The sequence below is a fragment of the Hemitrygon akajei genome, chromosome 21 (genome assembly GCF_048418815.1).
Source record: "Hemitrygon akajei chromosome 21, sHemAka1.3, whole genome shotgun sequence".
NCBI lineage: Eukaryota > Metazoa > Chordata > Chondrichthyes > Myliobatiformes > Dasyatidae > Hemitrygon > Hemitrygon akajei.
In genome coordinates, this window is record NC_133144.1 from 41538993 (window position 1) to 41566958 (window position 27966).

The 27966-nt window shown below is 45.8% G+C and overlaps 2 protein-coding genes across 4 annotated transcripts in view; both read left to right on the plus strand.

Moving 5' to 3' along the window:
- Nucleotides 1-373: 373 nt before the first annotated feature.
- Nucleotides 374-27966, plus strand: part of LOC140714254 (pro-neuregulin-3, membrane-bound isoform-like) — a 661105-nt gene continuing 633512 nt past the window's right edge. Inside the window, exon 1 of one of the 3 annotated variants that reach the window (XM_073025309.1) lies at nt 374-1809. In XM_073025309.1, coding sequence (XP_072881410.1) covers nt 1119-1809 — 691 coding nt within the window. In that variant the 5' untranslated portion in view covers nt 374-1118. The remainder of the gene's footprint in view (nt 1810-27966) is intronic. The other 2 variants (XM_073025310.1, XM_073025308.1) reach the window with 2 other exon arrangements.
- LOC140714507 (uncharacterized) lies at nt 17322-21856 on the plus strand. Its single transcript, XM_073025801.1, has 3 exons — nt 17322-17386; nt 18340-18468; nt 21230-21856. The coding sequence occupies exons 1-3, from the start codon at nt 17322-17324 to the stop codon at nt 21723-21725; spliced, it is 690 nt and encodes a 229-aa protein (XP_072881902.1). The 3' UTR covers nt 21726-21856.

Below are 27966 nucleotides of genomic sequence, written 5' to 3' on the forward strand. Positions count from 1 at the left end.
ATGGCTCCGGGACATGCCTCTTACTGAGTTCTGCTTCTTAATCAAGAGTGCACAGGCAGCACCCTCTCCCCACACAAACAAAGCCTGGGTCTTTTATTGGCCATCACTTTATGAAAAATGAATTAGAACGCCCGCTAGCAGATTAACATCTTCTGGCTCCTGAGGAGACAGAAGCTTAAGGAATGGGCCCGGAGCTCCCGAGGGGAATTTGGGAAGGATCATTTATTTATGCTGAGAGATTCTACCTCCATTTTTGCATTAGGGGGATGGGAGGGGCGCAAGAATATCTCCAACCCGACACCCGATAGGCTTTCTGCAGTTTCTGCATTTTGTGTTCCACGCTAAGCCGCACATTCTTGAGCCGTTCCTCCTCTTTTGCCTCTTGTCTCTGACAGCGATGAGGGTTGGCGTGGTAGGAAGCTGCTAGATTTCAACATGCAATGTCAGGCGGCTCCGCCGATGCCGTTCCCTTGTCTGCAGCAAGCAGTCCTCCCTCCCAGCAAGCCGATTGGTTTGTGTCCTTAAGTACTGGGCAAGGGTTGGATACCGACGCGAGATTAGCAGGTGCATTATGCTGCTCTGTTGCTTCTGACGGCCAGCGATCGGATGGTTGTGGGGTCCGGTGAAAAAGAAGCAGTAGATTGTGTGTGTGTGTGCGTGTGTTTGTGTGTGTGAGTGTGTGTGCGCGCGCGTGTGTGTGTGTGTGTGTATGTATGTGTGTGTGTGTTTGCGTTTTTGTGTGTGTGCGTGTGTGTGTCTGCCTGGGTGTGTGCTAGTGCCGGGGAACGCTGGGCTCCCGAAGATGCTCTACGCTGGAAGGTGAACTGTGGCCCCGCAGAGTCTGCGAGGGAGAGCCAAGGAGAGAAGGCGTGAGGCCAGTCCCAGCAGAGAAACGGGCAAGCGATGTGATGTAGCTGACTCAGCACCTCTCCCGCATCGCCAAGTTCTCCCCGCCAGATGATTGCTCCATGACCGCCAGATCCTGCAGCTGACGGGAGAAGGGGGGAATTTTTCTACCCAATGCACTCGCCCTGTCTGTTTTTTCGGCCTCTTTGATCCCTGGGCAATGTGTTCCTGATGTCTGTCTGTGGGCTCGAGAGCTTGGCATTCTCTACAGGATGAGTGAAGGAGGTATCTCTTCAGCTCCACCTGTTTTTCCTGTTGTTTCTGCAGACTCGGAAGGTGCTAATCCGACAGAGGAACAGGAGAGTTCTCCACCATCCCGGGTTTTACACTGCAGTGGGTGCATTGTGTGGCCTCGCCAGCAAACCTGGTTGTGCGTCGTCCCTCTTCTCATTGGATTCATTGGGCTCGGACTCAGCTTGATGCTGCTCAGGTGGATTGTGGTGGGATCGGTCAAGGAATATGTGCCGTCGGATCAACTGGAATCCAACCCCGTTGGGCAAGATCCCATCTTCCTCTCCAAACCAAGCTCTGTCCCCAAGCATGCAGAGACCACTACCACGTACGCTGCTGCAAACCCTCCCACCAGTACTGTTAGCCCCAGTACCCGGGGTACAATGTCCGTCACGCCTAGGCTCGCCACCCAGGGTACAATACACTCCACCACTGCCCTCCACAGCCCCTCGACCCCGACGCCGAGACCAAGGGCCCCGCTCACCTCCAGTGCCCCGGGAACTTCACCCTACCGCCTCACACCCACTGCCACCCATGGCACTCCCTGGCAGACAGTGCCCTATTCTACCTCTTCAAGCAAATTCTTCCTGCACGACTCCACGCCATCCTGGACGCTATCGAAATTGGGGGAATCGACCACTGGCACTCACTCCATCATCAGACCCAAATTTCGTAAGTAACCAGGTTGCATTAGCATAACTGCAAATGTTGCACTGAGGGAATATGAAGTGTGTGAGTGTGTGTGCACGTCCTCACGCGTTTGCACGTGTGTGTGTGTGAGGAATGGCTGTGCGCATTTGAGCGCGTGTGCGTGTGAGAAAGTGAGAAACTAAATTTCTCTCAGGTGTGCAAAGCAGTATGCAAGTGTGCATGTGTAGGTGCGCTTTACACTTGTGTGTATGTGTGCGCGCGCGTTTGTGCGAAGAATTGCTGTGTGCATTTGACTGACTGTGTGTGTGTGAAAGAGAGAGAGAACTGTATAAATTTGTGTGAGTAGTTATGCCTGGATGTATGGTTGTGCATGCGTGGGGTAGTGTTCCTTTGTACGCGTATGTGTTTGCACGTGTCCATGTGTGCATATGTCAGTGGTTTGTGTACGTTGTTCGAGTTGGATGTTGTGCATGCTTCAGAAGTCTAGGGAATTAACACAATTATTACAGATGTTGCACTAGTTTAGGAGCAGGGATTATCAATCAAAATCAACAAACTCATAAAGTATTTTACATTTCAGCGTGTAAATAAATTCATGCTGACTAATCTCCTTTCCAGTTACAACCAGGACTGTATACGCTTCAGTTTCTAACTCCCAATGAGACAGGATGACAGTTGTTATATTTGTGTCCATGAATAGCATTATTTACTGTTGTATAACAAGATTGATTCCAACTGTAAACGTAGATGGTCCATTATATTATAATCCCACCTATGTATGGAGGATAATTTTCCCCTGTGTGAGGGAGAATGGGTTAAACTATGGTTGCTGAACCACCCAGCGGATATAGAAGCTGATTCTAATCTTGTGTTTCTGGGGATAATTCTAGCCCTGTGTACATGAGGAATAATTCTAACCCTGTGTAAAGGGGAGATGATTCTAACCCTGTGTACATGAGGGATAATTCTAACCCTGTGTAAAGGGGAGATGATTCTAACCCTGTGTAAAGGGGAGATTATTCTAACCCTGTGTACATGGAGGATGATTCTAACCCTGTGTAGATGGGATGATTCTAACCCTGTGTAAAGGGGAGATGATTCTAACCCTGTGTACATGGGGGATTATTCTAACCCTGTGTACATGGGATGATTCTAACCCTGTGTACATGGGGGATTATTCTAACCCTATGTAGATGGGATGATTCTAACCATGTGTACAGAGGGGATGATTCCAACCCTGTCTATATGGGGGATGATTTTAATCCTGTGTACATGGGAGATGATTCTAACCTTGTGTACATGGAGGATGATTCTAACCCTGTCTATATGGGAGATGGATCTAACCCTGTGCAAATGTAGATAATTCTAACAGTGGATATCTGGGTGGAATAATTCTAACCCTAGGTATATGGAGATGATTCTAACCCTGTATAAATAGGGGAGGGAAAATTCTAATAGTATATGGGGAAATAATTCTAGCCACGTAAGGGGAGAATTGTAGCCCTGTGTGTATCGGGTTGCTTCAAGCTGTGAGCATATGGCCTTGATTCCACCTACTACATGTAGAAGCTGTTACTAACCCTGTGTATATAGTATATAATTTTAACTGTATATTTGGGGTTTGATTGTGTGTGTGTGTGTGTGTGTGTGTGTGTGTGTGTGTGTGTGTGTGTGTGTGTGTGTGTGTGTGTGTGTGTGTGTGTGTGTGTGTGTGTGTGTGTGTGTGTGTGTGTGTGTGTGTGTGTGGTGATTCTAACCTGTAAATAGAAACGTAAAAAAAAATCACAATGACATAGCTTGCAGATCCTGGAAAACTGAAACAAAAATAAAAAACTGGTGCATGCACTTAGCAGGTCAGGCAGCATGCATGGAATGAGGAACAGAATTAACATTAAGGTTACTACCAACCTTCCAACAGATTCTAACCATGTGTATGCAAGGAAAATTTGAAGGCTGCATATATGGAGGCTGATTCTAATCCTGTGAATGTGACTGCTGATTCTTACTGTGTATATGATTGATTATTCTAATGCTGTGCATAAAGCGGTTGATTCTGTGTATATGGTGGATAAGTCAAATGTTATGCATATTAAGGTGATTCTATCCATGGGGATGAATAATTTTAAACCCTTGTGTATGGAGACCAATTTTCACCATGTAAATACTGAGGCTCATTTTAACACTGTATACAGTACATCAAATTCTACAGTACAGATTCTGGGTGTTGATTCTCACCCTGCTTCTATGAAAGTTGGTCTTAAACCTGTGTATCTAATAACTGATTCCAACCTTTTGTATATAGAGGTTTATTTTACATGTGTGTATGGAGATTATTTCTATTTCTGTGCATGTTGAGGTTCATTCTAACACTGCATTTATCAAAGCTGATTCTAATGCTGCACATGGGTCTCATTCTAACCCTGTTGATATGTTGCCTGAATTTAGAAATGGGTATATGCACCTGATTTTAACCTTGTGTGTGCGTTGTTGATTCCAAGCTGTGTACATCTAGGCTGAGTCTAACCCCATGCATGTCAATCTGATACTCTATTTCTGGGCTAGTCTGTCCTTGCTCACATGAAAGCTGATTCTAATTTTTCATGTAAGGAGGCTCTAAGTCTCAAGACATTGTCTGTTTAAGGCTGACTCTATGCATGTCTGTATGACGGCAGATTCTAATATTGCATCTATTCTTGTGACAATAGAAGCAAATTGCATGATGGTGTAAAGTCAGGGTAATTTTACATCTGTGCACATGGTCAGTGCTCTGTCTGCATATTTGAAGGGGCTGTATTGCTGCCTCGACTGAGGGTGATTTGACCCTTTGTGTATCAAGATTAATTTCATCCCTGTATATATAGACATTGGTCATTCTTCATGTATATTGACTGATTCTCTCACTGTATATCTTTTATGTTATTGTTGTTTGGGTGTATGTTAAAGAAAATGAGTGGAAATGAACCAAATGCAGTTCAAGGTACATTTATTATCAAAGTGTGCATGGAGTATACAACTCTGAGATTTGTCTTCTCCAGCCAGCCACGAAACAAAGAAAATCATGGATGCCGTTCAAAGAGCAACATCAACGCTCCCTCCCACACGCGAAAAAAAAACAAATTGTACAAATGGCAACAAGAACATCAACTCCCCCATGAGCAAAAAAAAAACACAAATCGTGCAGACTGCAACAAGAACGTCAGACCCCAAACTCCCATCCTTGCGCAAAAACCAAATCACACAAATAGCACCGGGAACATAAACAAGCTTCTCTTCTCTCTTAGTACCATTTTCCTGTTCTGACTGCACATCCTTTAATTTCTTTGCTATCTATCGATTGTTGTTTTGAATGCAATCAATGACATTATACTATAGAACTTCATCAACAGCATATTCTCGTTTTTAGATAGCAACTGCGGCATACAAAATGCTTCAATATCCCCTACAGGAGCATGATTAACCAAACTTGACATTGACATAGCATCAGAACAAATTACCAAAACAACAGTGATCAATAAGCCAGATTGTAAGGAGCTATGTAAAATGGGAAATGTAGGGAGATTCAGATGTAGGGGGGAAGCATTAGAGGTTCAAGATTCAGCAAGTGCTCTGATGTTGTGGTTACATTTGGGGCTGAGCAATGGGCCAGAGTCTGATATCTTGGAATATAGGAGGTGAAAGAGGGGTTTGTAGGGATTGGAAGTTTATAAATTGCTCAACTGGGAATCAATTATGTTAACTGATTTTAATGTGGAAAAGACTGCTGCAAGTTAAATCATGGGCAACAGAGTTTTTGATGTTTACACAGGGTAAAATGAGCAGTGTGCATTTTGGAATTGACAGTTCTGGAGAATGAATCTGAGACTGAAGTGGAACCAACTGGTGACAGGGATGGAAATAAACAGGTGTGGTAATGGCATGTATATGTGTTCCAAAACTTAACGTGATCAAATCTGACAACAAGGTTGTGAGCTCTCTGATTGAGCTTCAGACAGGGATAGGGATGGGTAGTTTACCACAGATCAGAGCTCTGACAGGAATTAAAAAGGCAGACTACATGAATTCTGGTTTTTTACCTAACATAAACCAGAACTAGATTGATTGCTCTGTACATTGAGTGTGTTTTAATCCTGAACCCATAGGGATTGTCTCCATCTCTGTGTAGATCACAGCAATTATCCAATCATTGTGTGCAGTGACACTGATCGTGTATATCGAGTTTGAGTCTTTTGCCATATATATTTATTAAAATAGATCCTAGTGTAGGGTATATCACCACTAATCCTCTCCCCGTGTACACTAAGATTAAATCAATTTGTAAGTATATTGCAACTGATAGCATACCTGTATATTTTGAGTGATCCCATTGCATGTTGGTTGATAGATTTTTTTCTCTGTGTATATTACAACAGAAAAGATGCTAGCTCTGTGTATATGGAGGCTTTCCAACACTGTAGATATCAGAATTTATTCTCTGCCTACGTATATTAAGATACCTTGCATCCCTGTGTATATTGGATTCATTTGATCACTATTCTATCAAGATTGTCTTTATCTCAGCCTAAACATTTTCTATCACTTGCATTTAAGGACTGATTTGATCTCTGTGTACATCAAGAGTAATTTTAATCTTTGTGTACATGGAGACTGATCCTACCCTTAATAAAGCAAAATACTGTGATCTTGAAAGTTTGAATTAGAAAACATCAGTAAGCAAAATCATATCTGGAGGATTGTTTCAGGTCAGTGGCCTTTTACTTCACAAAAGGTCATTGACCTGATATTTTAACTCTGTGTCTGATCTTAAAGATTTAGAGAATTATTCTAGCCCAGTGTGTGAAGAGGTTGATTTGATTGCTCTATCCACAATGAAACCAAGTATTTACACATGAAAATTTTTTCTACAATTGTATGTGTATGTCTTGTTTGTTTCAGCTGCTGTGTATGTGGAGGAATGCAGAGTTTCAGCAACTCTTTCTTATATTGATAGACAGAAGAAGGACGCTTGGCCCATTGAGTTTGTGCACCCATTTACACTAATATTACATGAATCACATTTTACTCTTCCTGCATTTCCATCACCTTTCCACAGAACCCATGCTTCTCTACACATAAAGGGCAATTTGCAGTGGCCAATTAAAGTTGCCCAAGTTTTAGGGACGCAGAAGGAAATCGGACCACTGAGTGGACCCATGTGGTCACAGGGAGAATGTGCAAACTCCAGGGGGTTGCTGGAGTTCTGAGGTGGCACCACGTGTAGTTCTGCCTCTATCTTTCTCATACCAGCGTTGACACCAAGGCATATGTGGAGGTGTTAGGGTATCTGGAGCAACAAATAAGAACCTGGAGGAACTCAATGGGTCAGGCAGTATCTGTGAAGGGAAATGGACAGTTGATGTTTCAGGTTGAGACCCTTCATCTGGACTGAACTATACTGTAAAGTGGAGATAGCAAGTATGAAGAGGTTGGTGGGATGAATCTCAGAATTGTATTCTGTATACATACTTCGATAAAAATATACTTTGACTTTTTGAGGGTTGGATCAAGAACTGGCAAGCGATTGGTGGTGATAGGCAGATGGAGGAGGGAAGAGTGAAATAGCAAAAGAAGAAGGGAGATGATAAGTGGAAGCCACAAAGGGGTGTAGACGATGGAATCTGATAGGACTGGAAGGTGGATATGACTAAGCTAGATTTTAAGCTGCCTTAAGTAAGTAAGGAGTTGCAGGAAAGTGGTCAGGTTTATTTATTTATTGATATGTTTGGAATTACAGCCTTCTGGTCCATTGGGCCTATATCACCCAGGTACACTCGTGATTAATTAACCTAAGGAAGGAAGGAAATTTCAGAGTTTGGCACCTGCCTACACAGCTGAAGCTAATGAAAGTGTTTAAATAGTGGAATGAGCAGAATTAAAAGAGTTGAGTGACATTGGAGGGGTGTGTGCTAGAAAAGGTTACAGTGGGGAGAAGCATAAGAACTTTGGTGTCCATGTTCCAAAGGCCCATCACAGTTGCAGCACAAGTTGAAAAGGTGCTTAAAAAGGCCTTCATTAGTTGAGGGAATGAGTTCAAGAGCCACTAGGGACTGTCACAGCTTTATAAAACCCCAAGTCCACACTGGAGTTCTAGTCGCCTCATGAAAGGAAGAATGTGGAATCTTTATAGGGAGTACCGAGGAGATTTATCAGGATCTGGCCTGGATTAGAAAACATGTCTTTTGAGGAAAGTTTGAATGAACAGGGCTTTTCTCTTTGGAGTGAAGGATGATAAGAGACAGAGATAGAGTGGACAGCCAGAGACTTTTTCTCAGGATAGAAATGGGTGATATGAGAGGGCATAATTTTAAGGAGATTGGAGGAAAGTTCAGAGTGTGGTGGGTTCATGGAAAGTGCTGCCAGGGGTAGTGGTAGAGGCAAATACATTAGGGGTATTTAAAAACCTCTTAGACAGGCCCAGGGATGAAAATAGAGGGCTATATAGGAGGGAAGAGTTAGAACATACTGAGAGAAAAAATAAAAAGGGGTGGGGAATCCTGGTAGAGTCTAAAAATCAGAACTTTACTTAAGTGGTACCAATGCGGGTCAGTAAGCGGAAGTGAACAATACAAGTTGGGATGTACAGTCCTCGATTTTGGCTGAATTTGAATAATACCACAATTTTCCATCCCTTTCTCAACTAGAGGTTATTCTACAACTGAACCTCCCCAGTCTCTAAAAAAAGAGAATTTCAAAGATTTACAATCCTCTGTATAAAGAAATTTCTTAATCTCAGTAATAAGTGTATGAACATTTTATTCTATGTCCCCTACCTCTGGATGCTTCAGCCAAAGAAAACATGCTTCCGGCAGCTACCCTGTCAAGCACCTTAAGGATTTTATGATTCAATTTATGACAACCAGCCCCCACCATTCGATAAATCTGAATAATGAACCTTCGTGGAACTCTCTCTAAAGCACATGTTGCCTTCATTAAGTAAGAAGACGGGAATTGCACAGAGTACAGGTGTTCACTTGCCAAGGCCTTATATGAGTTCAGGAAGGCTTTCTTTTTATACCTCATATTCTAAAATGAAGTCTAGAAATGACATTTGCTTCCTAATTGCTTTCTGTGCCTGCATGTGTACTTTCTCTTTTTCATGATTCAGCATGTTAAGGCCCCAATAATTTTGAGTACCTCAGCTCTTAAAAAATAGTTTGCTTTTGCATTCTTCTTGCCAGGGTTAATTAACCCTACCTATTAGATAACTATTATACTCTTCCCACATTCATCCTTACTATCTCTATTCTTACATCCTCATATTTTAGCTTTTCTCCTAACACATAGATATCACCCAACTTGGATATAATATGATTGCTTCCTCTTTCTTTGTCTTCAATATATAACTTGTAAAAGTGTAAATTGACGAGACATGGCTGCTGATGTTTGTAGTCCTGGGAATTGCAACACGGTGGTTAAATTATTGGAATAATAATCTAGAGGCCTGAGCTAACAATCCAGAGACATAAGTTCAAATCCATCTGTTTTATCTGGAGAATTTATCTCCAGTTAATTAATTAACCTGGATTTTTTTTTAGAAAGCTATTTAAGTACTGAAAGCAGTCGGTTTCCATTAAAAAAATGTCTGGTTCAGTAATATCTTTGAGAGAATATTATTTGTCATCCTTAGCCAACCTAAATGTGACTCCAGACATAAAAGTTAACTACCCTCTGAAATGCCCTAGCAAGCCACTCAGTTGTATCAAATCAGTACATTTAAACATATTAAGAATGAAACAATGCACCAGATTCAGATGTAGCAAAAGACCAATCTACATTGGAAAGTTCCCCTCAAGACATTTTGAGAATGCTGTGTAAATTGGCTCCCTATTGCTCCCTATTGCTAAGTCGATCATTAATCTGATGTAGTTACTCAATCATTCCTTTTAGTCATCATTTTGGAGTTCTCCATCACCACACCTGGTTATGTCCCATCCTGAAGGAAGTCCTGGTACATCAGTATGCACTTGCAGTGGTGGTGCACTGGGAGTCCTTAGCATTCACCGCAGCGCACATCACATCTGATCACAAGCCTGCAAGGAAGCCTCCTGCTGATTAGCCCTACTGTCCTCTCGCAGCTGATGACTTGGTACTCAAAGAGTTTGCAGAAGTGATTCAGAGGATCATAAAAAAAAGCTAAGCAAATGGCAGATGAGATATAATATGGGGAAATGTAAGGTCACACACTTTGATAGAAAAATGGTGCAAAGTGGGGTGTGTTTTAAGATGAGGGACTGAAGGTGTTGGTATTCAGAGGGTTCTGAGTGTTCTTATGTGTGAATAAGTGAAAGTTGACATGCAGCTGTCAACCATGATGGCCTTCATTATAAATGAATTTGAATATAAGAGAAAAGTTATCTTACAATAATTATATGGGGCGCCACTGGGATATATTTTGCACAGATCCCACCACCTGAGAAAAGGTATACTTGCAAGAAAAGGAATGGAACACTGGCTGTGATAGAGTGATTGTTCTTTGAGGCAAGACTGAGTAGTCTGAACCTACATTCTCCAGAGAATCAAGGATGATCTCGTTAAGACAAAGTTCTTCTGGGACTTTTGCAAATACTGGAGATAAGACACAAAAGTAGAAAATGTTGGAATCACTGAACAGGTCAGGCAATACCTATGGAAGGAAATACAATTGACCTTGATCAGGAACCCTTTGTAATCAGTTCAGATGATGGGTCCTGGACTCAAAATGTAAATTGTCTCTCCTTCCACAGTTCCTGCCTGACCAGCTAGGATATTTCAGAATTTTCTGGCTTAGTTTCTTAAGGGTAAATGTAGGTTAAATATAGATACAAGAGGTTCTGCAGTTTTTAAGTGTCTTGAGCAACACACACAAAATGCTGGAGGAATGCAGCAAATCAGGCAGCATCTAGGGAGAGAAATAAACAGTCAACATTTTGGGCTGAGACCCTTCATCAAGACTGGTGAAGGGTCTGGGCCTGAATCATCGACTGTTTATTCTCCTCCTTTGATGCTGCCTGAGATGTAAGTAAAATGGTTCCTCTGGCTGGGACGGCTGGAACAGTGGTCACCATCTCAAAATAACAGGTTCGCCAATCGGCAGAGATGGGGAAAAGATTTCTTCACTCACAAGTCAATGAATCTTTGGATTTCTCTTCCCAGTGATTGATGGAAGCTCAGTCACTGAGTAGATTCAAGGCACAGATCAATAGATTTTAGTTTGGTATTAAGGGAATCAAAGGATATAGAGTTAGTGTAGGAAAATGCCAGTGAGAGAGATCAGCCATGACACTGAATGACAGGGCAGACATTGAAAGCAGAATGGTGTCCTTCCTCTATTTTTTATGCACCTTTTGTTGAATTTTGTTGGAAGAAGTATTGGGAATAGGAAGGAGACAGACTGCGACTTCCTAATGGGCATCAGCAAGAGCACTCAACAGCTTGCTAGATGACCAAGTTAGCTGGGTCCTGAAGGACACAACTTCTGGAAGGAGATAGTGACAGGTGACAACTGAACTGATGCAAGGGATAATCTTCAGAAAGCAATACATCATTTGAAAGAGGAGATGTAGAGTATTTGTTGAATGCCTACGAGATGGCTTTTTAAAGCAGCTTCTGCTTGAGCCTACTTGGGGAAAGGTTATCAGATTGGGTGTTGTGTAAGAACCCAGATCTAATTAGGGAGCTTAATGTAAAGGAACCGTTAGGAGACAGTGATCATTATATGATTGCATTCATACTGTAATTTGAGAGGGAGACGCATGTCACATAGAACATAAAACTCTATAGCACATTACAGGCCCTTCTGCTCACAATGTTGTGATGACCATATAATGTAATCTAGAAACTGCCTCCACCACCATTACTGGCAGGGCATTCCACACACCCACCACTCTCTGTGTGAAAAACTTACCCTTGACATCCCCTTTGTACCTACTTCCAAGTATCTTGAAACTGTGCCCCCTCATGTTAGCCATTTCTGCCCTAGGGAAAAAGCCGTTGGCTTTCCACACGATCAATATCTCTCATCATTTTAGACACCTATTCAGGATCAGTATCACAATGGAATAAAGGGAATTACAGAGGCAAGAGAGGGGAGCTTGCCCAGGTGGATTGGTGGAGGATACTGGCAGAGATGACAGCAAAACAGAGATGGCTGAAGTTCCTGGGAAGAGTTCACAAGGTGCAGGATAGATATGTCCCACAGAGAAAGAAGTTCTCAAATGGCAGGGTAGGTAACTGTGGCTGACAAAGGAATTTAAAGACTACATGAAAGCCAATGAAAGGGCATATAAGGTAGCAATAGTGAGTGGGAAGTTAGATAACTGGGAAGCTTTTAAAATCCAACAAAAGGCAACTGAAGAAAGCTATAAGAAGGGAAAAGATGAATTATGAGGACAAACTAGCCAATAATATAAAGCAGGATACTGAAAGTTTTTTTTCCAGTTAAATAGTAGAAGAGAGGTGAGAGTTGAATTGGGCCACTGGAAAATTATGCTGGTGAGGTAGTAATGGGGGAACGAAGAAATAGCCGATGAACTTAATGGGTTCTTTGTATCATCCTTCATTGTAGAAGACACTTAATAGTGTGCCAGAGGTCCATGAGTGTCAGGGAGCAGGAGTGAGTGCTTTTGCTATTACAAAGGAAAAAATGCTAGGAAAACTCAAAGGTCTTAAGGTGGATAAGTCACCTGGACCAGATGGATTACATCCCAGAGTCCTGAGAGCGGTTGCTAAAGAGGTAACAGATGTATTGGTCATGATCTTTCAAGAATCACTTGATCCTGGCATGGTCCCAGAGGAATGGAAGTTTACAAGCATCACTCCACTCTTTAAGAAGGGAGGAAGGCAAAAGAAAGGAAATTATAGGCCAGTTAGCCCAACCTCAGTGGTTGGGAATTTGCTGGAGCCTGTGGAGGTATCAGGGTACTTGAAGAGTAATGATAAAGTAAGTCAAAGTCAGCATGGCTTTTGTGAAGGGAAATCTTGCCTGACAAATCTGCTAGAATTTTTCGAGGAAGGGTGGACAAAGGAGAGGCAGTGGATGTCATTTACTTGGATTTTCAAATGACATTTAATAATGTGCCACACTTAAGGCTGCTTAACAAGATAAAATCCTATGGCGTTATAGGAAAGATATTGCATGGATAGAGGAATGGCTGACAGGCAGGAGGCAGTGAGTGGGAATAAAGGGGGCCTTTTCTGGTTGGCTGCCAGTGTTCCTCTGAGGTCAGTATTGGTATCGTTACTTTTCACGTTGTTTGTCAATAATTTAGATAATGGAATTAATAGCTTTGTGGCAAAGTTGGCGGATGATACGAAGAGGGGTAGGTTAGTGCTGAGGAAGCAACGTGATTGCAGCAGGACTTAGATAAATTGGAAAAATGGGGAAAAGGTGGCATTTGGAATACAGTGTTGGGAAATGTGTGATAATGCATTTCGATAAAAGGAACAACAGTGCAGACTATATATAAATGGTGAGAAGGTTCAAACATCAGAGATGTAGAAGCACTTTGGAGTCTTCATGCAAGACTCCCAGGAGGTTAATTTACAGGTTGGGTCTGTGGTAAAGAAGGCAAATTCAATGTTGGCATTTATTTCAAGGGGAATAGAATATAAAAGCAAGGAGATAATACTGAGACTTTATAAGACAATAGTCAGGCCACACTTGGAGTATTGTCAATATTTTTAGGCTCTATATCTCAGAAAGGATGTGTTATCATTGGAGAGAGTCCAGAGGAGGTTCACGAGGATGATTCTGGAATGAAGGGGTTAACATATGAGGAGCGTCTGGCAGCTTTGGGCCTGTACTCACTGGAATTTAGAAGAATGCGGGGGAATCTCATTAAAACCTACTGAGTGTTGAAAGGACTAGAGAGGGTGGATGTGTAGAGAATTTTTTTCTATGGTGGGGGTGTCCAGAACTAGAGGGCACAGCCTCAAAATTGATGGCTGACCTTTTAGAACAGAAGTAAGGACGAATTTTTTTAGCCAGTGAGTGGTGAATCTGTGGAATACTCTACCACACACTGCAGTGGTGGCCAAGACCGTGCGTATATTTAAGTCAGAAGTTGATAGTTTCCTGATCAGTCGGGGCATCAAAGGATATGATGAGAAGGCAGGTGTATGGGATTAGTGGGATTAGGGACCAGCCATGTTGGAATGGCAGAGCAGATGGGCTGAATGGCCTAATTCTGCTCCTACGTCTTATGCTCTTCTGGATAAAACTTATCATCACCCATCTGCTTGCTGCAGGTACATCTGTTCATGACACCTGCTGCTATTGTTTGATGTGACCACTGCACAGTCTCTGTGAAGATAATGTCCTGGCATCGTACCAAGGAAAGCCACCATCCTGTTGTGTGTCTCCGCCAACATGTTAAATGGGAAAAGCAGGACAACTCTATTTGTTCAAAACTACCTGTGAAGTACTGTGGACCATCTGCAGTGAAAACCTATTCTGCTACAACCTGTAATCACACAGTACTACACTTTCACACTCTACCAATATTGTACTGTACGTCCAGGGTAGAGCCCTGTTTCAGTTAAGAGTGCAGATGAGCATATAGGAAGCCTGGAAACAAAACACTAATCTCGTTATGGTACATTGTGGAACTACCTTGATTGCAGTAGACAGGACTCAGTGATTCTGCACCTGATGCATTAGATCAAAGCTTTGCAGTCCTTTCATATAGGAGATGAACACTTCTGTCCTCAGTGTTGATGGGGCCCAGGGCATGAATGTGAAAGTCAAGTATTTGCATCTATCTTCTGCCAGAGGTGCTGAGTGGATGATTGATCTTGACCATCTCCTGACATCCATACTTTCACTGAATCCAATTTGTTTCACACCATATTAAATTAACAAAAAGTTGATAGCTCTAGATTAAGCAATATTGTCACTGGCTTTGAGTATGACGGTTTGAAAGTCATGGTGCAATTTTATAAGATGCTGGTGAGGTAGCGCTGGATTATTTTGATCAGGTTTGGTCACCCTGCTTGAGGAAAGATGTTACTAAGCTGGACGGAATACAGAAAAGAACTATACGGATATTGCCAGGACTAGTGGGAGAGATTGGACAGGGTGGAACTTTTTTCCTTGGAGTGTAGAAGTCTGAGAGGTGATCTCATCGAGGTGTATAAAATCACAAGGGGCGTAGACAGCATGAACACACTTGCTCTTTTTCTTGTCCTTGCAGAATCAAGAACTAGAGGGGATAGATTTAAGGAGAGAGGGAAAAGGATTTATTTGGAACATAAGGATCAACTATTTTACAACTTAGGGTGGTATGTGTGTGGAATGAGCACCGAGGGAAGTGGTTGAGGCAGGTACAGTAACAACTTTTAAAGGATATTTGGTTAGGTACATGGATTGGAAAGGTTTATAAGGTTGTATTGGGCCAATCGCTGGCAAATGGAACAAGCGTGGATTGGTAACTTGGTTGACATGGACCAGTTGGGCTGAGGAGTCTGTTTCCATACTGTCATGTGGTATAGAAATCTGATCTCTAGCACTTACCCTGCATTTGCAGTACAGGCTTCAACAGACATCTAACTGAATACGGTCGGCCCTCCTTATCCGTGAATTCCACATGCGCGAATTCAACCAACTGCGCATCACGAAAACCCAGAAGTGCTCTTCCAGCACTTGTTGTTCAAGTCAAGTCAACTTTTATTGTCATTTCGACCATAACTGCTGGTACAGTGCATAGTAAAAATGAGACAATGTTTTTCAGGACCATGGTGTTACATGACACAGTTCAAAAACTAGACTGAACTACGTAAAAAAAAACAACACAGAGAAAGCTACACTAGACTACAGACCTACACTGGACTGCATAAAGTGCACAAAAACAGTGCAGGCATTACAATAAATAATAAACAAGACAGTAGGGCAAGGTTCGAGCATGTATAGACTTTTTTCTTGTCATTATTCCCTAAACAATGCAGTATAACAACTATTTTACATAGCATTTACATTGTATTAGGTATTATAAGTAATCTGGAGATGATTTAAAGTATACGGGAGGATGTGTGTGGATTATCGTGGATCGGGATCGAAAAAAATTGGAAGTTCTCTTACTAAGTAAGTTGGAACAGATACATCTGGTATTATTTAGCGTCAGTTAGTTAAATGTTTGTCTTAGTAAATAGTATATATTTTACCTTTCTATGCATATAAAACACTTAAGAACGTATGTTTCAGTGCCGGGTTCGATCCAGTGACAGACCGCTCCCGAGTGCGCTCTCCATCGTGCCAGGTTGATGTGGAGGATCAAAAACCTAATGATTAAACCACTGCGTTGCTTAGTAATAATTGTAGCTTTCATCGGAGCACAGCCTTTCTCACTTTATCCTTTAAAATTGTTCTGATCGTTGACCGACTGTAGCCTAACGCTTTTTCAATGACCAATGGTGTTTCACCTCTTTCCGACCGCTTTATTATTTCCACTTTATTTTCAATCATGATTGTGATTATCTTCGTGAACAGAAACACTTGCGGATTCAGAGCTCTGACGCCGGGTCTTAATGTTAACTGCACTGAGACAGGTTAAATAAGGTCTGGGGTTCCGCTGGGTCCTAAGGTCCAGCATATTGAGGCAGGTTGAATAAGGGACTTGAGCATCCGTGAATTTTGGTATCCACGAGGGGTCCCGGAACCAATCCCTCACGGATAAGGAGGGCCGACTGTATATAGAAAAACTGGCTAGGCTTACCTGATTAGCAAAGTAACAGGACTGATGTGTCTCTACAGACCACTCCCAATTGACAAAGTGGTAGAAGGTGCTGTTGATCATGTTATCAGCAACTGATAACCTCTGTACAGAGGGTCATAATGGGCTTCGCAGAACCTGGTTGATCACAACCTAGATCTAGAAACAAGAAAAAAGACTTAATTCCAGAGGTATGGTATCATGGCAGAAGCTTACTACGAGAGTCCTCGTTAAACCAATCAACGGATCAAATGGAAAGCTTTCCTGTGGCTACAGTCGTGTTGTATACAATGGAAGACAGTTGCAGCTGCTGGAGTTCAATTTTCTTAGCTCTCTCATCATTGCACAAGTTCCTCAAGGCAATGTTCTAGGCCCAGTTATCTTCATCTGCTCCATCAGTGATCATCCTTCCATCATAAGAATTTATGTGAAATGTTCCTTGATGAATACATAATCTTCAATTTCACTGAGAACTCTTCAGGGTATAAAGCACTCTATGTCTGCATACCAGCAAGAACTAGAACACATTCGTAGCATGGACACAAGTTTAAGGCAGTGATCATCTCCAGAAAGAATGTCTGAATTATCCACTTGACATTAAGCTGATTTACTAACATAGAGTCCTAACCATCTGCATATTGACAGGGTGCTGAACTGCATCAGCCACATAAATACTAACAGGAAAATGTCAGAGGTTGGGTACCCTGGGCTAAGTGATTTACCTATTAAATCCAAGCCTTTTTCTGCAAGATTCTTTGGAACTGTGATGAATTAATCTCCAGCAAGCTAGATGAGTCAGTTCCAAAAACACCCATGAACCTCAACAGCACCCCGGACAAAACTATTGAGTTTGAACTGCATCCCACCAAGTACCCTAAGTACTCTCAAAAGGCACTGTGCTTGCACACCAAGGCATCTTTGGCAACACCTCCCAAATCCTTGGACCAGTCACACAGGCAGATAAGTGCAGTAGACTTATGAAAACATCCCCTTCACGTTACTCACCTTACTACCGCTGGGACTCAGGTGCCATCAGACATGTTACAGTTGTTTAAGAATGTGCTTCACCGTCACCTTCTCTAATGTCATTAGGGCTGGGCTTCAAATGAAACTGTGGTGAACTAGATATACCTGTCTGACTGCTCCTGTGGCTCCTCCCAAGACCCTGCTGACTACCCCTGTGGCTCCTCCCACAGACCCCTGTATAAAGGCGACTGTGGCCTGCTGCTCTCCCTCATTTTCCCCAGGATGTAGTGTTGTTCTTCAGTCAATAAAAGCCGATATCTCACTTCCTAAGTCTCGGCGTGAGTTATTGATGGTGCATCAATTTTATTGACTGAAAGTTACAACATGGAAACCGCTTTACGCCCAGAACGCCTAGACTTGGACCCCCGAGACCCTGGAGCAGCTCTTGCCTTTGAACACTGGCTGGTGTGCTTCCAATCGTACTTAGAGGAGGTTCGTGCCACCGACTCGGCTGTTCGGCACAAACTTTTCTTCTCGAGGGTCGCCCCAAAAGTTTATTCGTTCATCAGGGACATATCCACCTACGAGGAGGCGCTTGCCGCCCTCCGAAGACAGTACCTGCGGCCAGTAAATCCAGTTTATGCACGGCACCGCTTGGCAACACGAAAACAGCGGCCTACGGAGTCGACTGCTGAATTCCTCCGCGAGCTACAGATACTCGCGCGGGCCTGTGACTGCAAAGCGCTCACAGCGGAACAGCATAAGGAACTCTTGGTCCGAGACGCTTTTGTGACTGGGGTTCGGTCAGTGTGTATCCGCCAGCGGCTGCTGGAAAAAGCTGATCTTACCTTACGCTCCGCGATAGAGACGGCCGATTCGATAGAGGCTGTGCAGTTGTACGCCGAAGAAGTCCAGCCGAGCGATTCCCCGGTTCCGAGCGAATTCGCCAACGCCGCTGCCAGTCGCGGTATCTCAAACCCCACGAATTCGCCAGGTATGAAACTCTGTTACTTTTGTGGGCTTCGGAAACATGCCAGGGAAAGCTGCCCGGCGCGCGAAGCGACGTGTTCCAGCTGCGGGAAGAAGGGCCATTTCGCCAAGGTCTGTAAATCTAAACCGCGCCCGGGGTCGAGCAGCGCTGCGTCTGAGACCTGGGGGCCGCCATTTTGCATGACCGGATGTGGACAACCACCTTTGCCGGCGTCACCAGGCCCCGCCCCCGCCTCGCCATCTTGCATGCCCGGATTTGAGCGGCCAACTTTGCCGGCGTCACCAGGCCCCGCCCCCGACATGCCCCGTTCAACGCTGGCTTCCGTGACCCTCGATCAAAGCGCTCCGCACCAGCTCGCAAGGTCGATGATGGACATCCTGGTGGAGGGGCACAGGACTAGCTGCCTGTTTGACACGGGCAGCACTGAGAGTTTTATTGACCCGGCCACAGTGAAACGCTGCGGACTCGTTACACGGCCGGTCCGTCAGAAGATCACCTTGGCTTCAGGGTCGCATTCCACAGACATCCGGGTGGGTTGTGTAGCGACATTGGTGGTGCAGGGCACAGAGTATCGGAACTTTGCGTTCCTGGTCATGCCTCGGCTGTGCGCACCTGTGCTATTGGGGCTGGACTTCCAGAGCCATCTCGAAAGTGTGACTATGGCATATGACGGGCCCCACCCACCACTCACTGTCAGGAATCCTCAGTTTGGTGGGACTTCGCCATATACTCCGTTACCACACACACATACACCCCGAACCCCACATCCCGCCCAGCACCATGTCGATAGCTGTGCTGCTGACACTATTTGCAACCTCTCCACCCTCAAGATCCCTCCCCCATCGCTGTTCACCAACCTGACCCCCGACTGTAAACCTGTGGCAACTAAAAGTCGGAGGTACAGTGCGGGGGACAGGGCCTTTATTCATTCAGAGGTGCAGCGGCTGCTCAGGGAGGGGATCATTGAGCCAAGCACAAGCCCATGGCGGTCCCAGGTGGTCGTTGTTCGGACTGGGCAGAAAAGTAGGATGGTTGTGGACTACAGCCAGACCATCAATAGATTCACGCAGCTTGACGCGTACCCCCTACCCCGCATCGCGGATATGGTCAACCAGATAGCTCAGTACAAGGTGTACTCGACAATTGATCTGAAATCCGCTTATCACCAGCTCCCCATCCGCCCAGAGGACCGCCCCTACACCGCCTTCGAGGCGGGTGGCAGGCTCTATCACTTTCTGCGCGTCCCGTTTGGTGTCACAAATGGGGTCTCGGTCTTCCAGAGGGAGATGGACCGGATGGTGGACCAGTACAAACTGACGGCCACATTTCCCTATCTAGATAACATCACCATCTGTGGTCGCGACTGGTCGGACCATGACGCCAACCTCCAACGTTTTTTCCAGGTGGCCGATGCTTTGAACCTCACTTATAACAAGGACAAGTGTGTGTTCAGAACCACACGGCTCGCTATCCTTGGGTATGTCGTGGAGAACGGGGTCATTGGCCCTGACCCCGACCGTATGCGCCCCCTGTTAGAACTCCCTCTTCCCACTACTCTCAAGGCCCTCCGGCGGTGCCTGGGTTTTTTTTCCTATTACGCCCAATGGGTTCCCCATTACGCAGACAAGGCCCGCCCCCTGGTCAAGTCTACCACCTTTCCCCTCTCTGCCGAGGCCCGCGCGGCCTTCAGCTGCATTAAAGGGGACATTGCCAAAGCAACGATGCATGCGGTTGACGAGACCATTCCCTTCCAAGTAGAGAGTGACGCCTCTGACGTCGCGCTGGCTGCTACCCTCAATCAGGAAGGCAGGCCAGTGGCGTTTTTTTCTCGTACCCTTCAAGGCTCTGAACTTCGGCACTCCACGGTGGAGAAAGAAGCCCAAGCCATAGTGGAAGCTATTCGGCACTGGAGGCACTATCTCGCCGGCAGAAGGTTCACCTTGCTGACCGACCAGCGCTCGGTTGCGTTCATGTTCAGCAGCCAACAGCGGGGCAAAATCAAAACTGATAAAATTTTGCGATGGAGAATGGAACTCTCCACCTATACTTAATGAACCGTCTGATGCCCTATCCCGGGGACCGTGTGCTAGTGCCCAGCTCGACCAGCTGTATGCCCTTCATGCCCAACTTTGCCACCCGGGGGTCACCCGGTTTTATCACTTCATTAAAGCCCGGAACCTGCCGTACTCCCTGGAGGACATCAGGACGATGACCAGGGACTGCCAGATCTGCGCTGAGTGCAAACCGCACTTCTACCGTCCTGACACTGCGCAGCTTGTCAAGGCCACCCGCCCTTTTGAGCGACTGAGTATTGACTTTAAGGGCCCCCTTCCCTCCACCGACCGCAATGTCTACTTTCTCAGTATTATTGACGAGTACTCGCGATTCCCCTTTGCCGTTCCCTGCCCCGACACTACTACCACGTCGGTCATCAAAGTCCTGCGCCAGCTCTTCACACTGTTCGGATATCCCTGCTATGTCCACAGTGATAGAGGGTCCTCCTTTATGAGTGACGAGTTGCGCCGGTTCCTGCTTGCTAGGGGCATAGCTACTAGTTGCACCACGAGTTATAATCCCCGGGGAATGGCCAGGTGGAGAGGGAGAATGCCACAGTGTGGAAGGCCATACTTTTAGCCCTTAAGTCACAAGGGTTGCCGGTCTCCCGATGGCAGGAGGTCCTCCCTGAGGCACTCCACTCTATCCGCTCCCTGTTGTGTACGTCCACTAATGCCACCCCTCACGAACGCTTATTCTCTTTTCCCAGGAAGTCTGTCACTGGGACCACCCTGCCAGTTTGGCTGACATCCCCGGGGCCAGTGCTGCTGCGTAAACATGCGAGGAGTAATAAGTACTCACCACTGGTCGAGAAGGTTCACCTCCTGCATGCTAATCCCCAGTATGCCTACGTGGTCTTGCCTGATGGGCGGGAGGACACGGTCTCTGTCCGCGACCTGGCGCCCGCCGGAGCAGCAGACCACTACCCCGAGCACTCCACGGTAACTATGCACCCTGTACCCGAGGTGACTCCGCACGCACCGTGCCCCACACAGACTCCGTATGCGTCTGTTCCAGGGCCCTCGCTCACACGCGAGGGATCACTGACACCTCCTGTTGGGACAGAATTAACCCACTCTCTGCCTTCGGAGCACACACCACCTCCGGCACCTGTGCCGTCATCACCTCCGGCTCCTGTGCAATTGCAGCCGGAGCTACGTAGATCGCAGCGAACGATTCGACCACCTGATCGACTTAACCTGTAAATATGCTTGGGAATTTTTTTAAACAAAGGGGGGGTGAATGTGGTGAACTAGATATACCTGTCTGACTGCTCCTGTGGCTCCTCCCAAGACCCTGCTGACTACCCCTGTGGCTCCTCCCACAGACCCCTGTATAAAGGCGACTGTGGCCTGCTGCTCTCCCTCATTTTCCCCAGGATGTAGTGTTGTTCTTCAGTCAATAAAAGCCGATATCTCACTTCCTAAGTCTCGGCGTGAGTTATTGATGGTGCATCAGAAACTTTTGCTACAAATACTGGCACCCTGAGAATGTATTAATAAAAATTCCTACCTTCTCCTTTCCTTCTCTTTTCTCTCCTGCAGCCTGACCTTAGATAAACATGATCGATTGTCCCCTTTAACATGGTAGCTAATCTTGTGAATCATCCTCTTGTGAGGTTCAGAGTGACAGGGGTTGAGCAAACATTTGAAATCAGCAATCCGATTGATCAGATAACTCAATGGTTTGCGTCTGGCGCACTGGGTGTTGATTTCCACTCTCTCTCCAGTACACGGAACCAGCTTCCTGCAACCTCTCCAATACATGTGGCCTGGTTCCTGAGCTCCTTCTAATACACCAGGGCCCGAGTTCCATGCTGTCGCTAACACCGAGACCCCGGTTTCTGTGCTCCCTCTAACACAGAGACCCCGGTTTCTGTGCTCCCACTCTAATGCAGAGACCCCGGTTTCTGTGCTCCCTCTCTAATGCAGAGACCCCGGTTTCCGTGCACCCACTAACACAGAGACCCCGGTTTCTGTGCTCCCACTCTAACACAGAGACCCCGGTTTCTGTGCTCCCTCTAACACAGAGACCCCGGTTTCTGTGCTCCCTCTCTAATGCAGAGACCCCGGTTTCTGTGCTCCCTCTCTAACACAGAGACCCTGGTTTCTGTGCTCCGAGACCCCGGTTTCTGTGCTCCCTCTAACACAGAGACCCCGGTTTCTGTGCTCCCTCTAACACAGAGACACCGGTTTCTGTGCTCCCTCTAACACAGAGACCCCGGTTTCTGTGCTCCCTCTCTAATGCAGAGACCCCGGTTTCTGTGCTCCCTCTCTAACACAGAGACCCTGGTTTCTGTGCTCCGAGACCCCGGTTTCTGTGCTCCCACTAACACAGAGACCCCGGTTTCTGTGCTCCCTCTAACACAGAGACACCGGTTTCTGTGCTCCCACTAACACAGAGACCCCGGTTTCTGTGCTCCCTCTCTAATGCAGAGACCCTGGTTTCTGTGCTCCCACTAACACAGAGACCCCGGTTTCTGTGCTCTCTCTAACACAGAGACCCCGGTTTCTGTGCTCTCTCTAACACAGAGACCCCGGTTTCTGTGCTCCCTCTAACACAGAGACCCCGGTTTCTGTGCTCCCTCTCTAAAACAGAGACCCTGGTTTCTGTGCTCCCACTAACACAGAGACCCCGGTTTCTGTGCTCTCTCTAACACAGAGACCCCGGTTTCTGTGCTCTCTCTAACACAGAGACCCCGGTTTCTGTGCTCCCTCTAACACAGAGACCCCGGTATCTATGCTCTCTCTAACACAGAGACAAAGGTTTCCGTGCTCCCTCTAACACAGAGACCCCGGTTTCCGTGCTCCCTCTAACACAGAGACCCTGGTTTCCGTGCTCCCTCTAACACAGAGACCCCGGTTTCTGTGCTCCCTCTAACACAGAGACCCCAGTTTCCGTGCTCCCTCTAACACAGAGACCCTGGTTTCCGTGCTCCCTCTAACACAGAGACCCCGGTTTCTGTGCTCCCTCTAACACAGAGACCCCGGTTTCTGTGCTCCCTCTAACACAGAGACCCCGGTTTCCGTGCTCTCTCTAACACAGAGACCCCGGTTTCCGTGCTCTCTCTAACACAGAGACCCCGGTTTCTGTGTTACCACTAACACAGAGACCTCGGTTTTTGTGTTCCCTCTCTAACACAGAGACCCCGGTTTCTGTGCTCCCTCTAACACAGAGACCCCGGTTTCTGTGCTCCCTCTAACACAGAGACCCCGGTATCTATGCTCTCTCTAACACAGAGACCCCGGTTTCCGTGCTCTCTCTAACACAGAGACCCCGGTTTCTGTGCTCCCTCTAACACAGAGACCCCGGTTTCCGTGCTCCCTCTAACACAGAGATCCCGGTTTCCGTGCTCCCTCTAACACAGAGACCCCGGTTTCTGTGTTCCCTCTCTAACACAGAGATCCCGGTTTCCGTGCTCCCTCTAACACAGAGACCCCGGTTTCTGTGTTCCCTCTCTAACACAGAGACCCCGGTTTCTGTGCTCCCTCTAACACAGAGACCCTGGTTTCCGTGCTCCCTCTAACACAGAGACCCTGGTTTCCGTGTTCCCTCTAACACAGAGACCCCGGTTTCTGTGCTCCCTCTAACACAGAGACCCCGGTATCTATGCTCTCTCTAACACAGAGACCCCGGTTTCTGTGCTCCCTCTAACACAGAGACCCCGGTTTCCGTGCTCCCTCTAACACAGAGACCCCGGTTTCTGTGTTCCCTCTCTAACACAGAGACCCCGGTTTCTGTGCTCTCTCTCTAACACAGAGACCCCGGTTTCCGTGCTCCCTCTAACACAGAGACCCCGGTTTCCGTGCTCCCTCTAACACAGAGACCCCGGTTTCCGTGCTCCCTCTAACACAGAGACCCCGGTTTCCGTGCTCCCTCTAACACAGAGACCCCGGTTTCCGTGCTCCCTCTAACACAGAGACCCCGGTTTCCGTGCTCCCTCTAACACAGAGACCCCGGTTTCCGTGCTCCCTCTAACACAGAGACCCCGGTTTCTGTGCTCTCTCTAACACAGAGACCCCGGTTTCTGTGTTCCCTCTAACACAGAGACCAGGGTTTCTGTGCTCCCTCTAACACAGAGACCCCGGTTTCTGTGCTCCCTCTAACACAGAGACCCCGGTTTCTGTGTTCCCTCTAACACAGAGACCAGGGTTTCTGTGCTCCCTCTAACACAGAGACCCCGGTTTCTGTGCTCCCTCTAACACAGAGACCCCGGTTTCTGTGCTCTCTCTCTAACACAGAGACCCCGGTTTCTGTGCTCCCTCTAACACAGAGACCCCGGTTTCTGTGTTCCCTCTAACACAGAGACCCCGGTTTCTGTGCTCTCTCTAACACAGAGACCCCGGTTTCTGTGCTCCCTCTAACACAGAGACCCCGGTTTCAGTGCTCTCTCTCTAACACAGAGACCCCGGTTTCTGTGTTCCCTCTAACACAGAGACCCCGGTTTCTGTGCTCCCTCTGACACAGAGACCCTGGTTTCTGTGTTCCCTCTAACACAGAGATCCCGATTTCTGTGCTCTCTCTCTAACACAGAGACCCCGGTTTCTGTGCTCTCTCTCTAACACAGAGACCCCGGTTTCTGTGCTCTCTCTCTAACACAGAGACCCCGGTTTCCGTGCTCCCTCTAACACAGAGACCCCGGTATCTATGCTCCCTCTAACACAGAGACCCCTGATGCACCATCAATAACTCACGCTGAGACTTAGGAAGTGAGATATCGGCTTTTATTGACTGAAGAACAACACTACATCCTGGGAAAATGAGGGAGAGCAGCAGGCCACAGTCGCCTTTATACAGGGGTCTGTGGGAGGAGCCACAGGGGCAGTCAGCAGGGTCTGTGGGAGGAGCCACAGGAGCAGTCAGACAGGTATATCTAGTTCACCACAACCCCGGTTTCTGTGCTCCCTCTAACACAGAGACCCTGGTTTCTGTGTTCCCTCTAACACAGAGACCCCGGTTTCTGTGTTTCCTCTAACACAGAGACCAGGGTTTCTGTGCTCCCTCTAACACAGAGACCCCGGTTTCTGTGCTCCCTCTAACACAGAGACCCTGGTTTCTGTGCTCTCTGTCTAATACAGAGACCCCGATTTCTGTGCTCTCTCTAACACAGGGACCCCGGTTTCTGTGCTCCCTCTAACATACTGTAAACCTGGTTCTGGGCTCCCTCTAACTCTCTGTGACTCTGGTTACTGGTATCCTTCTAATGCACTGTGACACCAGTTTCTGTGCTTTCTTTAACACAATTGGGCCCCAATGCCAATTGTTCTCTCCAACACACCACACCCATGTTCTTCGCTTCCTCTAACATACTGGGACTATGTTTCTTTGCAGCCTCTAGCACACTGGGGCCCTGTTTTGTTTTGGCTCCCTTTAACACCAAGTGCCCTGGGGTTCCCATTGCTCCCTCCAATACACAAGGCCCATTTCAAACATCCCCCTTGAATGCTCTCAACCATGAACACATGGTTTAAGCTGAAGGAAGGTTTACAGAAGTGTTTCCCAATGGACGGCTCAAGGAGCACCTCTTATCTTGAAGTATATTAGTACTTTGATTGTGCATGTACAGGCAGCAATTGCAATATGTTTTGATGAAACAAATCGTCAAGATGATATTTGCTAAACAGTGAGGGGTATAACAATGAGATGTCAGGGGGAGATGGAAAGATTGGAGCTCTGTTTTAGGAATAGCTTCCCCTCTGCCATCAGATTTCTGAGTAGTCCATGAACCTTTGAACTACCTTCCTATTTCTCTTTTGCTCTATTTGTTTTTCTTAGAGTAATTTTAAAGTAATTTTTATCTCTTGCAATGTTCTGCTGTCATATAAAAACACATTTCACAACATTCAGTGTATCTTCGTGATCTTCTGCTGTGTAGCCCATCCACTTCAAGGTTCAACATGTTGTGCATTCAGAGATGCTCTTTTGCAAACCACTTTTGTAATATGTGGTTATTTGAGTTGCTGTCAACTTCCTGTTAGCTTGAACCAGTCTGGCCATTCTCCTCCAACCTCTCTGATTAGCAAGGCATTTTAACCCTCAGAACTGTTGTTCACTGGGAGTTCTGTTGTTTTCTCACCATTCTCTGTAAACTCTGAAGATTGTTTTGTGTGAAAATCCCAGGAGATCAGCAGGTGCTGAGATACTCAAACTACCCCATCTGGCACCAACAGTCATTCTCGGGTCAAAGTCACTTAAATGACATTTCTTCCTATTCTGATGTTTGGCCTGAACAGCAACTGAACCTCTTGACCGTGTCTGCATGCTTATATATATTGAGTTGCTGCCACCTGATTGGTTGATTAGATATATGCATTAAAGAGCAGGTGTAAAGGTGTACCTGATAAAGTGGTCACTAAGTGTATGTCAGTGATAGTAAACTTGATTTTGATTCTGAATGGAAAGTGAAATTTAATTCAGGGAAGTGTAAGGTGATTCATTTTGGTAGGAAGAATGAGAGAGGCAATAGAATCTACACTGTACCATTCTGGGGGTGGAAGGGTCTAATAACAGAGATCCTGAAAGTATGTGTACAAATGTTTAAGGATGGCAGGATAAGTAGTTAAGAAAACATAAAAAGTACCAAAGCATGTCATTTATGTTAAACCTGCATAAAACCCTGGCCTGGTCAATACTCGTCACTGTGCTGTAGGCCTATACAGGGTGCAGAAAAGATTTTGTGAATGTCCCTATGGATGCGGGTTTTGTATCCAAGAGCAGAGATATTGAACTTGCCCTTTTTAGAGCAGAGTTGGTTTGAAAGTGATTCAACAGAGATTTACAAATCAAAATCTTAAAGACTGTAAACGTAGTATTTTTTCCCCATTGGCAGAATGCTCCAGGACCAGGAACATAGATTGAAAGAGCTGGCAGTATCTTTCCCAAAGAGTAACTCATTGTAATCTGAAATTCTGTGCTAGAAGGTGGCAGAAGCAGATTCAATCAATAGTTTTGAACAAGAATGAAGGGAGGAAAATAAAAGCACTGGGCAACATGAGACCGGAATTGACTGGATTTCTCCTTAACAGTGCAAACCCAAACTCTTAGTCTCAGTAGCCTCCCCTGGTTTTGCATGATTCAATAATATTGGGAAACATAAATTGGTTTATTTTTATCATAGACACCCAGTGGCCACATTATTAGGCACACTCGCTTGTCAGTGCAAATATCTAATCAGCCAATCATATGGCAGCAACTCAATGCAATGTTTAGACCAAACATCAGAATGGGGAAGACGTATGACCTAAGTGACTTTGACTGTGGAATAATTGTTGGTGTATTGAGCATCTCCAAAACTGCTGATCTCTTGGGATTTTCATGCACAGCAAGAGTTTTCAGTGCAAAAAACAAATCTATCAAGTAGCTGTTCTGTGGGCCTTGTTAATGAGGGTGGTCTGAAGAGAATGCCCAGACTGGTACAAGATGACAGTAACTCTAATAGCCACGCAT

What these genes read in the sequence shown, in the direction of transcription:
- LOC140714507 (XM_073025801.1), top strand. Translation starts at nt 17,322, where the DNA reads ATGAACCTCAACAGCACCCCGGACAAAACTATTGAGTTTGAACTGCAT. An exon ending in CATCCCACCAAGTACCCTAA is followed by an intron (nt 17,387 to 18,339) that starts GTACTCTCAAAA and finishes GCTCCGCGATAG; the next exon opens with AGACGGCCGATTCGATAGAG. An exon ending in AAACCCCACGAATTCGCCAG is followed by an intron (nt 18,469 to 21,229) that starts GTATGAAACTCT and finishes CTCTTTTCCCAG; the next exon opens with GAAGTCTGTCACTGGGACCA.